Below are 12,615 nucleotides of genomic sequence, written 5' to 3'. Positions count from 1 at the left end.
GAGTCCTCGGGCTACGTCACGCTGCACTCGGACTCGCTGGGCTCCGCGTCCTAGGGCCTACCGGCGCCTCCCCACGCGCGCCCGGCGGGCCGGGCCGCCCGCAGGGACCAAAGCACCAAAGATGCCGCGCTGACCTAGGCCGGGCTCCGGGCAGCGCCACGCGGGGCTGGCTGCGTGGCCAGCTCTGCCTGCGTGACGCCTGGCCGTGGGCCAGCTCTCCCTGCGTGACTGAGCCGCGGGCATTTCCTGGAGTGACGGCGGCTGCCCTGGACGACCGCCGGGCACGGACCAGCTGCTGGGTACCGCGTCTCGGGGCAGAGCGAGCCTGGCTTGGGTAAAGGCCCTGATGCACCTCGCACAGCCCCAGGGCAGCTGGGTTGGGGGGATGGGGGTGGCGGCCGGGAGCCCAGGGACAGGGCCACCACTAGACGGAGCAAAGCCCAGCCCTACAGGAGCCACCGGGCTACACCCTACTTTCCACTTTGCACTGTAACTGTCTCACCCCCGTGGGGGGCAGGGTACAGAGGGTCTCTAAGCACAGGGGTCTTCAAAGCCCAAACAAGCTCTCTGAGCAGGTGTTCCTGCTGACCAGTTCTGCCTCGGTTTCCCCATCTGTTTTGAGCAGGTGACCATGTTAACTCTCAGGACTGTTGGGAGAAGTCTCCTGGTCCCTGTGCACTGGCTCCTCAATGGACAGGGTGTGAGAGCATCTAGGGCCCTCTGTGGGCCCTTTGCGGGGCGTCAGTCTTCAGTGTGTGGCCCGGTGTGGCCTCTGCACCTGAGGCCTCCCACTCTCAGTGCCCCTGGCCCCCCAGGGACACACCCCAGCTAAAGCACAGCACTTTTCCTCCACCACCCACCTTGACCACTGTTAGTGTCCCCCCACCCTCATCACCCTGCCACCATGGAAGTCATGGGTCCGTGATGGGAAAGAACTGAAGAAAGGGAAAAGGGGCTTCCTTATCCTGATGCCCCAGGGAAGGAATCCTGGCTTAGAGTCCTCCCAGGTTGTGGGCCTTAGGGTCCTCCCTCACCCATGGACAGGGCTCTTGGCTTTGCCATGGGTCTTGGGGAAGGGCCTGCTGGGTATTCTTTGGAGAAAGACCCTAGGCTCAGGCTAAGGAGAAGCCCAGGAACAGCTGTGACCTTGAGCTGAAAGGACAAGGGCAAATGCAGAGGCTGTGTCATCCTGGCCCCTGCCTCCACACAATGGCCCCTACACCTCAGCCCCAGCCCCAGCCCCTCCCCCAGCAGATTCCAGGGCCAGCACAGAGCCTGTTGGCCCTGTGTTCCCTCCTGCTCTGTCACCTGGGATTGCAATGCTGCCCCAGACCCTCTGGTGGTCAGGCCCATTTCCTCACCCCCCTGACAAGGTCTTGGCCCCAGAGGAGGCCCTGGGAGGGGCGAGGATAGGGGGCTACCTGGCTCCATCTATGCTTTGGAGGCCACTGGTCCTAGGCTGTGGGGTAACTGGGCAGGGAGGAGCCAGCCACAGGTGAGCAGGACAGAAAACCACAGTAGAGCCCCAGCCATGGGAGGGGCCACCTCTGGCCAATGCTGCTGTGCCTTCAAGGACCCACATGTCCAGTGGGGGCAGAGATCGCCAGCTAGCCACTGTGTCATCCCCCCACCCCACCCCTTGCTCAGGCCGGCCCACTTGTCACATTGGGTTTTTACTCTGTATTTCATATCCAATGGCAATACTTGCAGGGAGACATGATACCCCCAAATCCCTCCAGTTATGGTTTTTACAAAAATAAAAAGGAGGGAGGACCCCAGACGGAGGACCCTGGGGCCTGGGTCTCCCCCTCACACTTTGTGCAGCCGCCAGGCCTATTTGCTGCGTTGAGAAGCAGCTTGGCCCCAGGCTCACAGGGGAGGGAGCTCTGTCCTTATACCACCACCCACCCAGAGCCAGGAATCTGTTTGTAGTTTTTTGATGACTGAGCATTTCTCTTCTGTACAGAATACAATAAAAACTTCCTATGATTTGCACCTGGCATTCCTAGGGTGGTTTCATGGAAACACCTTTCCAGAATAGAGCAGCACTGCTAGCCAGCTGTCCCCAAGTGTCTCTCCCTCTGGGTCCAGAAGTCCTCCTAGTGCGCCATCCTTTGGGCCAGTGCCCCTTTTCTATGCCAGCGTTGCAGCCCCACCCAGGGAGCCAGGATGGCCTGGACCAGCGGCAGGACAGAGCAGTGGGGTGGGCACCACAGCGCTAATAGCAGGAGAAGCACTATGAGCGCAGTTGGCAGCCTCCGCACCAGGAGTGGCTTCAGGGACGTTTAGCCTCTGTGAGGTCGGTTCGGGAGAGCAAGAAGGGCAGGGCCTGGGGGCGCCAGACCTATCGAGCCTGGTGGTGACCCGCTCCAGCCCGGGTACGAGTTTGGAGGCCGCTCCCTGGGTCCGCGGTATAAGGTCGCCACCTAGTGGCTGGCAGAGGGATTACTGCGGCTGCTCCTGTCCCCCACTCGCCCCCAACGTAGCAGGAGGCCGAGACCCCAGGGGCCGCCGCGCCCCCCCCCCCCCGGCCGCCATAGCCGAGACCCCCTCCCCGCCTGCGCTCCAGAGAGACTGATGGGCGGAGTGGGGGAGCCGGGCCGCTCTCTCCCCGCACTCTAACCAGAACGGGCTTAGCACACATAAGCAAAGCAGGGGTATCCCTAAATGGGAAATGTTTTATAGAAAGTCAGTATTTGTAGTTCAAAAGATGCACCCCAGTAGGCATCGTGGGAGAAATTTGGACTTCCGTGGTCTCTTTGTACCCATCTCACAGGTTCGCCACTGTCTGTATTCTGAATTTCAAGCTGGAAATGCCAGGATCCCTCCCAGGGCTTGGCGCAGGATTCTCATCCCCCAGCCCCAGGCTGCCCCTCGAACACCGGGACCCCGGGCTAGGGTCGGAGCACAGCAATGACCTCGTTTTCGGAAGAATAAACAGGCGCAGAGCGCTCGGAGGGCTGTCGAGGGTCGCGGGTTCTGTGGCGGCAACAAGAAGTCCGGCGGCCGGAACCCTCAGGAGCCGCGCGCTGCGGGGTGTGGGGTGACCCGAGCGGTGGGCGGAGCATCTGGCGGCAGGGCGGGCTGCTGAGCGGGGGCAGCTCGGGGCAGGTCTTCTGAGATGGGCGGGCCTCAGAGAGCGCGCCGGCCGGGTGGGCTGTGCTGCGTGCGGAGGGGGTGGGGACCCGTGGAAGCCGAGAAGCTCCAAGGTGGGGGTGGGCTGGGGGCCCCTCGCCGGCGGGGCGGGACCCGGCGAGCTTTGTGCCGGTGGGAACCGGGCGTCCTCGGCTGGCTGAATGGGCCGGGGCGGGGCAGCGATTCTCCTCGCTGCGAGGGGTCCGCTCTGCGCCGCTGCCGACGGCGACCTTCCCACAGCGGCGAGGCTGCGGGGCGGGGGCGGGGGCGGGCTGCCCGCCGGGGGCCCTGGGAAAGAGGAGCAGCCTGGGACATCCCCTCCCAGCCCCGCGAGAAGGTGGGACGAGGAGAGAGCGGGTCCAGCTTGAGTAGGTGGGGCTGGGGGGGGGGGGGCACAGGTCCCCCTCGAGGCTCCGTGTATTTCCTCGCGTTCGCGGGCACGCGGCACCCTCCCAGCCACCCCTGCCACGGGACCAAGACGGAAGACTGGGGTCCCGGCCATCACCGCAGGCGCGCTCTAAACAGTCTCTGCGTCCCGGGGCCAGAAGGGGGCCCCCTTGAGTCTGAGGCGGCGCCGGGACTCACCAGGGCCGCCAAACCCCCAGACCCGGCCCCGGGCTCTCGGCGCAGCGGCGAGGGGCCGGCTGCGGCCCCGGGACGCTGGAGGACGGGCCGGGGAGACCTCCAGGGAAGAGGAGCCGGGGTGGCTGGGACCTCGAGGCGCCGATGGCTGGAGCAGGGGCCCAAATGGCGGGGACGCAGGAGCCAAGCGGCGCGGGCGCCTCCGGGCTCGGGCTGGCGCTGTCCATGGTGCTGCCACCTGCGCGCTCAAGCGCCAGGGGGCAGCGCAGGCCGCCGCCGCCGTCCTCTCCGCGCACCAGAAGCTGGCTAACTCCCGGCAGACAGCTGCGGAAGCCAGACGGGAACTCGGCTCCGCTGGGGACCCGCCAGAGCCCTGGGGGGAGGGGAGCGGACAGGAGAAATGTGAAGGGGAGGGAAGAATAGGAGAGGGGAGGAGGAAAGGAGAGGTGTAGAGAGAGAAAAGGAGGGGAGAAATGTGGCGGGGAAGGGAGGGGAGGGGCTAGGCAACCTGAATTTCTTTCCCAGGGTCCAGACCCTCGCTCACCGGGATTGCGACTGCACTAGCCTGCAGGGTCTTCGCAGCCTCCTGCCTCCAGCAATCTGGGGCCCTCTCCTCACCCAGCTGCCCACTGCCCCGAGCTCTCTTCTCATCCATCCCTCCTTTATCTGGCCTTGTGATATGCACGGGTCTGACGCCACAAGTGCCCCCCCCCCCTCAGATCCTTGCCCTATCCCCTCCAGACTCCCTCCCACCTTGAGCCGAGTTCTGAAGGCTTTTCATGTACTTGACGCTCAGCTCCAGTATATCCGCCTTCTCCAACTTGCGTTTCCGGATCTGCAGATCCGTGGAAAGGGCTCTTAGCTGCACAGTCCGACTTGGAAGGGATGAGGTTGGGGATCGTATCACCCCCACCTCACCACATGCCCACGTCTCACCTGGTGGGAGTAGTGTTTTTCCAGCAACGACTTCAGCTGCTCCAGCGATACATTGATGCGTGCCCGTCGCTTCTTCTCCATCAGTGGCTTGGAGATCTGTAGAGGGGTGGCATTATAGGACAGGGCCAGGGTCCTCTTGCCCTTTGCCCCACCGCACCCCCGGCTTGGCAGGCCCACACCCTGAGCCCTTCAGGACCCCAGACCTTGCGGAAGCCGCCGGCTTGGCCACCGGAGCTGCCCTGGGTCCCAGGCTTAGTGCCCATGTTGTCGTATCTGCTCCTGTGGGAGGCAGTGCCGCCTTTATAGGGGCTCCTCGTTTACATGTCAATGAGGCGCTCCTGGACTCGAGGAACCCCGAGGGGGAGGAGATGAGAGGGGGATGCACTGGGAAATTCCCCACCTCTCTGTGTGACCCCCCTCTCAAAGCCCAGGCTTCAGCCTTACCTCCAGGAACCCTCCTTTCTTCCAAGGGGCCCTCCTCTTCCCCTTTCTCAGTCTTTCCCATATCCCTTTCGCCCCCACTACTTCCCGAGTCTGGGGTCCCCTCCCATGCACATCCCTCCGTGCCCTGTTCTGTCCCAGTGTTTAGTGTCCCTAGGGACCGAGCCTCACTAGTCCCACTTACCTAGTGCTTGCCGTCCCTTGCCTCCAAGCATTCTGGGGGGCACCCACTGAGGAAGGTCCATGGGTCCAGCTGGTTCTGAGCCCCGCTAATGACTATGACAACACACCAGGCCTCCGTGTGTCTGATGAAGATGCGGAGGCAGGGAGGACCCGCCAGCAAGGCCTTTCTGCGGGTTTCACGCTCTGGCCACGCTGGCAACGCCACATTAGTCGTCCTAATGTTGGGACAATGCAGCGATTTTCTGCCTGTGTCTGCTCAAAGCCGGGCACAGGCTGGGCTTGAGGGGGCCACACAGCGACATGTGTCCCATTAAAGCGTGCAGCCCGCCCTCGGGGCCACAGCCAGTCTCCTCCTAGCTGGGGTCTTGGACTGGGAGCATTCCTGTGCTCAGGTGTGTGTCCTGACCCCAAGTGCCCTCTGGCCCTGTTAGGCCCCAACCCACACTCTTCCAGCTGGGCTAGTTTCAGTCCTGAGTTTCCAGGCTAGACAACTCAGGCTCTGCCACTTGCCCTCACAGCCGGGGAGTTTATTCCCACCGGCCTTCTCTTGCTCCCAACAAATGAAAGGTGAGGGTGAGAAAGATCACTGGTCATATGGCGAGAGCATCGTTCTGTGCTCTTGGAGGTCTGGGACCCCCAAACACTGTTCATTATTCGGGCTGTGGTTGGAGACCCAGGGAGCTCAGTGGAAGAGACACCACCCCAGGACCTGTTAGGCCCTACAGCAGGACTGCTGCAGTCCCGGGTTGGGCCCCAGGAGCAGGACTCCAGTAGCTGTGGCTGACAGGATGACGCCCCTGGACTCATCTCCAGTTACCTCCCTGTCCTGGGTTCGCAGGGTCCCAGGTTCAAGGTTTATAAAATGGGGCTCCGAACAATGCTGGCTCCCACGGCTACTTGCGAGGGCAAGGAAGTAGCTTCGACGCAAAAGTTCTGCAGTTGAGCCCTGCGGCAGAGGAATAAACAAATCGGCCTTTGCGAGGGACCCAGCGCGAGGGGGAGGGGAGATTGTTGGGTCCCGGATGGGCCCCCTGGCTCCCTGGAGAGGGGCTATCTTCTTCCCCCACACCCGCCCCTGCCCGGAGTATTGATGGGCCCTGCCTGGGGCAGAGGCTTCTCAGGCGCCTAGCAGCGTGGAGAATCGCGCTCCGCCCTCCTTTCAAGGCCCAGGCTGCGTCGGCCGGGGTTCCGAGGTGCTCGTCCGCCCCGGCCGCAGGACCCCGGGCCAGATCGGGCCGGGCCGGGCGGCGGGGACGAGGCCGGCCGGCCAGCGTTGGCACGCGCCGGGCAGCTTTGAAACACCGGGGGCTGAGCGGGCCCCACTGGCCTCCGTGCGCTCCCCCGGCTTGGGGCGGTGGCGGCTCGGTACAAAGGCGCCGCGGGGCAGGCGGGCGGCGGGGCCGGGCACAAAGGGGGCAGCCGAGTGTTAAGGGCTTTGTGCCGGCCCCACAAAGCCCGCCCGCGCCCGCCCCCTCGGGGCCAAACTCCGGGCGCCCCGCTGCGCGCGGGCTTCCAGCGGCCGCACATCTGCACGGAAGCTGGGCGCGCGCCTCGCTCCGGCGGTCGCCCTCCGCCCCCGCCCCCGCTCTCAGCCGCGCGGGCTGCGGGGCAATTTGTCCTCTAATTATTATCCCTCCCCATAAACCGCCGCCCGCGCCTTTCAACTCGGGCGCATTAGCAAACCAATGGCCCTCGGCGCAGCCCTCGCGGCCCGCCCCCTCTCCAGAGTTAGGGCCGCCATAAAGGGGCCCGCGGCCCGCCCCTGCCCGCACCCTAGCATCCGCAGCTCCTGGGGCCGTCACTCCTCTCGAGCCCGAGCGGAAGGCTCCCGGTCGCGCTAGGTGGGGCCGCTCACGTGGGTGGCTTAGTGTGTTCTTAAGCAGTGGAAAATTGACCGCAAAACGAGCTAATTCGCAATGTTCTGCTTTGGCTGCAGGCGGCGAGCCTGGTGGGGCGGCCTGGGCTGGACTCGCATCCGTCAAATTCTGCCTCCGCCCACTTAATGGGCCTCCGCCTCGCTGCCCCCTACCCCTACCCCGGCACCGCCCCCTGCGCCCCCATTTAGCACCCCCCCGCCCCCATCCCGGGACAAGTCCCCGGGCTGGCGTCCCCGCGACTCCCCGCCTAGGCTGATTTTCTCTCTGCTTTCCGGGTTTCCCCACTCCCAGCGCGGCTCGCCCGCCGAGAACCGCCCTTAAGTCGGGCGAGGGTCGGGCAGGACTCAGGGCTGAAACAGATCCTGGTGAGGATTCCACCCTCCCTTTTTCCCCGCGCGCGGAGAAATCCCCACTTTATGCGCAATTCGGGCTCCTGGGCGGCCACGTCCCCACTAAGACCCAGGTCCCCTCCTCCCCCACTCTGTGAGTCCTGAGCTAGACCACCCTCAGCACACTCACAGGCAGGCGGGGTGGGGGTGGGGGGGGCTCCGAAGGGGTGCGGAAAGGGTGGGGGGGTTCGTTTTCCGGGGGGGGGGGGGAGGGGGGGCCCCCCCCCCCCCCCCCCCCCTTATCTAAGAGCAAGCAGGGCGAAGCCTCTCGGCTGCTGGGAAGGACGTGGACTATCTTAGAAGCCGGGCTTATGCAAACTGGGATGTAGGCCACCGACTCCCTTTCCATCTTTAGCATCTGGGCTCCCCAGGGGGCCTGGAAAGGAGCACGAGTTCCGGCAAAGCGCTGGGGAGACCCAGGTTGCCCTTTGCTCATTCAAGGGAAAAGGAAAAAAAAAAATCCTTCTGTAGTTCTGGAGACCTCGGGGGCATTCAAGGAACACTCAGTCCTCTGCTTCCTCGGGCTTGGGAATTGAAGGCAAAAAGTGGCCTGTGCCTTCGTTCTCCGTTTCCCCTTTGGTTTTCTCGACTTTGTCTAAAGAAAAACTGTTACAGAGCAACTAAGGTCTGGAAAGGAGGTAGGCAGGGGGGTTGCAGGCCCCAGGACAAGAGCCGCACCAGACAGTCTACCGACCCTCCCAGGCGATGGCCCTGTGTAACCTCTCCGCCCTGGGTGAGAGCCCCTTTCCCTCCGGCAGCACCCAGGGATTGAAAGCAATGCTAGTTTACTGGGGAGTGCCGCAGAGGCCACCGCCCGCGAGGTGACTTCGGGGAAGAAATACGCCAGCCGGCCGTCTCTGCAGATGCATTTCAAAGGGGAATGAAGTGATTGCTTCGTGTAATTAACTATTGGGACACAGCAAAAGCTCTGAAATGACTCAGCCATTTGTCTCCAGATGGGGTTGGAGTGGCTGCGATTGTTTAACTCTTCTTTAGCTGTGTTGGAACTCCGAATGGCCTGGCAGCCGAGGGCCCTCCAGGGGACAAAGGCTGGGCCTCCGGTGAGTGCATCAACACTGAACCGGGCTGGCCCAGCTGAGGGAGAGTGAATTCCGAGAGACCCCCATTGTCCCAGGCCTTTGTGTTTCTCCCCAGCTGGCTCTAATCTTTAAATATTTACCCGGCCCTTTTGTGCACTTGTGACTTAGGCACTTCGGGCTGATGTGCTCATAAATCCACATCATTTACCCGTTTCCAGACTAGAGAGAGGAGGCTTTCATGCCTGGAGCCCAGAATGGTCAGAGGAGGGAGAAGAAAACTGTTGGAGGGTCAGGGTTCCCTCCCGGGGAGATGAACAGACCCTTCCTGGCCTCCATGTGGGAAGTGGATGAGACGGAGGGCCTGTGAGTGACAAGGAGCCCCAGAGGCCCCTCCGGCAATAACTGACCAGAGACCCACCGGCAGAGGGAGGGGAGAGGCCAGTTCTCAGACCTTTTCTTACTTGGTGTCAAGCTTGGACGAGAGCCAACTTTTCATCCTGGGAAGCCGGTGTGGGTTGAGGTGTTTGCTTCACACCTAACGCTAGCGCCTGCGTCTTGCGTGCTTCGCACTTGCTACATTCTCTCTTGCTCCATAAAGCCACCCCGTTTAAGAAAAAGGGTAGGGACGTCTAGGTGGCTCAGTCGGTTAAGTGCCTGACTCTTGATTGCGGCTCAGGTCATGATCTCATGGTTCGCGAGATTGAGCGCCGCCCCCCCCCCACCCCGCCCCGCCCCAGTCCTGCTCTTTGCTGACAGCAGGAACCTGCTTGGTATTCTCTCTCTGCCCCTCTCCCACACACTCTTTTTCAAAATAAATAATCATAAAGAAAAGAGAGAGAGAAAAAAATTAAAAAAAAAAAGAGAGAGAGAGGCTAATTTCATCTCAGCCTACAGTTTCACATGGAAAAGTAAAGCTGGTTCTTAGGACTCTTTAAGCAGGAGGAAACTGCACTTAGACCCAAGATGGAAAACCACCTCAGCTGGTGGGTGAATAGCAGGATGGGGGCGGGAGGGGGGGATGTGGGGATGTGTAGGGGAGACCCTGCAGAGGGACCTTCCTGCATGAGAAAGGGCTCCCTTTCGCCTTGCCTCCCAGCTCCAAGAACAAAACACATTCAAATGCTTCTTTACAAAAGAAGGCAAGTAAGGCATCCCAGGGCTGAGTAGTTTTCCTTTTATTTTCTTATATTTTTACGGGTTTGTTGTTCTCCTGCCTGGGGATGAGAGCCAGATGCAGAGTGGATTTCTTTGATCAGATTGCTTTTCTCTGGTAGGAAAGCAGGACTCATTGTGTGTTTCTGTCCCTATCACTGGTTGAATTACTGTTACTCTGTGCATCTCTGTATCTGTGTGTGTGACTTTGTTTCTCTGGGTCTATGCTAGTGTGTGCATATATTTGCTCACTTGCCTGTTTCCTCCCTTACTGCTCTGTGAGCCCTGGGTCCTGACAGATTCAGCAACTCCAGTCACTTCTAAAGATCCCCCTTCCCTCAGGTCTGGCCATACCTGGGAAGAGACTGCTTCCCCTTCCTTTCTTCCTTCTCCAAGATGAGGCTTGATGAGGTTTTGGGGTGATGGTGGGGGGTTGGAGCCCACAGCCAAGAAAGGACTCTCAAAGATGTCTTTGGTGCAAAAAAGGTGATTTTATTAAAGCACGGGACGGGACCCATGGCAAGAAAGAGCTGCACTGGGGTTGCAAAGAGTAACTGATTTATATACCTTCAGGTTGGGAGGGGGTTAGGGACAGAGTAAGTCTCTAAGAAATTTTAGAAGAAAGGTTTCCAGGACCTTGAGGGTCTAGCTGTTGTTAGCAAAACGTCATTTATTACTGCTTAGTAAAACCTCAGTCATGAGACCCTTCAGATGTGTATCAGGAGTCATATACTTGGAGTTTAATTGCCAACAAATACTTGGCGATTAAAGATAAATAAGGTTTGCAAAATAATTTTTATGTGTTTAAGGAGACTCAGGATCCTGGGGGGGGGGGGGGGGGGTGTCAGGATAATGTTAAGCCAAGATTCCCTTTTGCCCCTAGCAAAGTGTCATCGTCCAGGCAGCTGAGCTCCTTGAGGGAGGCTGCTCACTCTGCCCCTTTCAAGGACTCATCACTGGGCTGTGGGCAGGAAGGGAATTCAATTTTTCATTTGCCTTTGTTTCCCACATCACCATGGCAAGCACTTAAACCCCCTTCCATCTTGGTGAGGGTGCTATTAGGGCTCCAGGAAACGGAGTCTATAGGTTTCTGGAGATTATGGAGAAGATTGCTTTTTACTTGCAGTTTACTAAGTTATCCGTAGACTGAAGGAGACTCCTGTTCTGTAGGACTGTGATCTCCATCAGTCAGACATTTGCTTTTTCTTTCTTTTCCCCTGTTCTTGAGCAGTCAGGAGTGTCGGAGGAAGACACAGATATCCCACCGGGGGTGGGGGTGGGGGTGCTGTTAGCCTGTACTTTGTCCTCAGCTTGCCCCATGTTCCCTAATCAGGGCTGATGGAGAAGGATGGTCTGAAGTGATGGGCAAAGGAGAGGGGGTTGCCTGGACTGGCTAAACTGGATTTCATGTTACTCTTTGCCCCCAAAAGGGAGCCAGTCCCTGGGGGGGGGGGGTAGATCAAGGCCCTAAGTCAGTGTGGACAGCAGATGCCAATGGCCAAAGGCACCCTGGAGATTTAATGTTTTAAAATACAAAGTTGGGGCGCTTGCGTGGCTCACTTGGTTACACACCCGACTCTTGGTTTCAGCTCAGCTCATGATCTCACGGTTTGTGAGTTCGAGCCCCATGTCCAGCTCTGTGCTGCCAGTATGGAGTCGAGTTGAGATTCTCTCTCTCTCTCTGCCCCTCCCCACTTAGGCTCTTTCCCTCTCTCTCAAAATAAATAAATAAAACTTTTCAAAAAAGTTAAACAGACTTAAAAACAACAAAAACATTACATCTCCTTTCAATTCCCATGAACCCAGTTTAGCAAATGTCTCCTGAGCACCATTTAAACACGGTACAAGGCTTGGGAGAACACAGTCAATACCTGATGGTGAAATCAGGATCCCTGTTTTACAGGACGCTGAGACTTGGGAGTTGATTTGCCCGAGGTTACAAAGCTGGGCCACGGCAGTCCTCAGACCAGGATTCAATCCCAGGCTCTCCATCCTTCCCTGAGCCCAGCTGCTCAGACCTCAGGCCTCCTGCCAGGTCCTGCAGGGACAGACGAGAGAGTGGGGCAGCCAGAGGCTCACATGCAGGCCTGGCTGACTGCAGCTCAGTCTGGTCTCGCGCTCTCTGACCCACTACCCTGGGCTCCAGCCTCCCCGGGGGCCTGTCCCCTATCCCAACTCAGGCTTCCTTTCTCCTGCCTCTGTGTCTCAAACTCAGTGCCAACCCTCCCTCCCTCCCTCCCTCCCCACAGACGTCCTTGCTCTCATTTCCAGCCTAACGCTGCGGGTCCCCGAGTGCCCCAAGACCTAGCTCCAGCATCTCTTCCAAGCTGCCCCCCAGCCCTCTGCCCGCCCATCCGCAGGCCCCTCCTTGGAGCCCCTCCCTCTCCTCCACTCTTACTTGGCTCCTGTCCACTCCCACCCGCCATACTCCATTCTGGTCACTTGCTCACTTGCTTTTCTCCTTCATCATCCGTCTGTGAGCTCCCCAGAAGAGGACATTAACCCTTTCAAAAGAAAAGAGCAATTTCCGATTCAAAAAGTGATGTATGTTGACTGTGGGCAATGTGGAAAACACAAAAACATACAACATATAAAGAAGACAATGAATGTCACCCCGCGTCCCATCACCTGAAGGTGACCGCTGTTAAATAATTCCAATCTTTTCCCCATGCTCACACGTCTGCTTGTGCTTTTCCCCAGCGAAGCCAAAGTCGCACTGTAAACTGTTGGACTCTGCCTTTTGGAAAACGCGGTGTAGCCTCCTGCGCTTTTTCGCTATTGGCCAACATGCTCCCTCACCACGAAGTGGGCGGTCGTCCCGCGCGCGGTTGCCCAGTCCGGGGTGTTCCGGCTGCCTCCAGGGCAGGGTCCCCGCGCGGT

The 12,615-nt window shown here is 59.8% G+C and overlaps 1 protein-coding gene across 2 annotated transcripts; it reads right to left on the bottom strand.

The window, feature by feature from the left end:
- Window positions 1-2,357: 2,357 nt before the first annotated feature.
- Window positions 2,358-12,609, bottom strand: HES3 (hes family bHLH transcription factor 3). 2 transcript variants are annotated; one of them, XM_040459722.1, is made up of 6 exons: window positions 11,607-12,609; window positions 5,279-6,223; window positions 4,857-4,932; window positions 4,654-4,749; window positions 4,471-4,552; window positions 2,358-4,090 (listed from the first exon to the last, which is right to left on the bottom strand). In XM_040459722.1, exons 3-6 carry the CDS (start codon window positions 4,914-4,916, stop codon window positions 3,717-3,719), a joined length of 612 nt encoding a protein of 203 aa, XP_040315656.1. In that variant the 5' UTR covers window positions 4,917-4,932; window positions 5,279-6,223; window positions 11,607-12,609; the 3' UTR covers window positions 2,358-3,716. The 2 variants fall into 2 exon arrangements, with proteins under 2 accessions (XP_040315656.1, XP_040315665.1); XM_040459731.1 differs by lacking the exon at window positions 4,857-4,932.
- Window positions 12,610-12,615: the final 6 nt, after the last annotated feature.

The sequence above is a fragment of the Herpailurus yagouaroundi genome, unplaced genomic scaffold (genome assembly GCF_014898765.1).
Source record: "Herpailurus yagouaroundi ecotype Mexico unplaced genomic scaffold, PumYag 77, whole genome shotgun sequence".
Taxonomy (NCBI): domain Eukaryota; kingdom Metazoa; phylum Chordata; class Mammalia; order Carnivora; family Felidae; genus Herpailurus; species Herpailurus yagouaroundi.
This window is presented reverse-complemented; position numbering and strand designations above follow the sequence as displayed.

Bases quoted from the DNA above. Each gene is read 5' to 3' on its own strand.
- HES3 (XM_040459722.1), bottom strand. From the start codon at position 4,916: ATGGGCACTAAGCCTGGGACCCAGGGCAGCTCCGGTGGCCAAGCCGGC. The intron at 4,553-4,653 runs GTGAGACGTGGG...ACGGATCTGCAG, and splicing joins AAAAACACTACTCCCACCAG to ATCCGGAAACGCAAGTTGGA. The intron at 4,091-4,470 runs GTGGGAGGGAGT...CCCTCCCCCCAG, and splicing joins CCTTCAGAACTCGGCTCAAG to GGCTCTGGCGGGTCCCCAGC.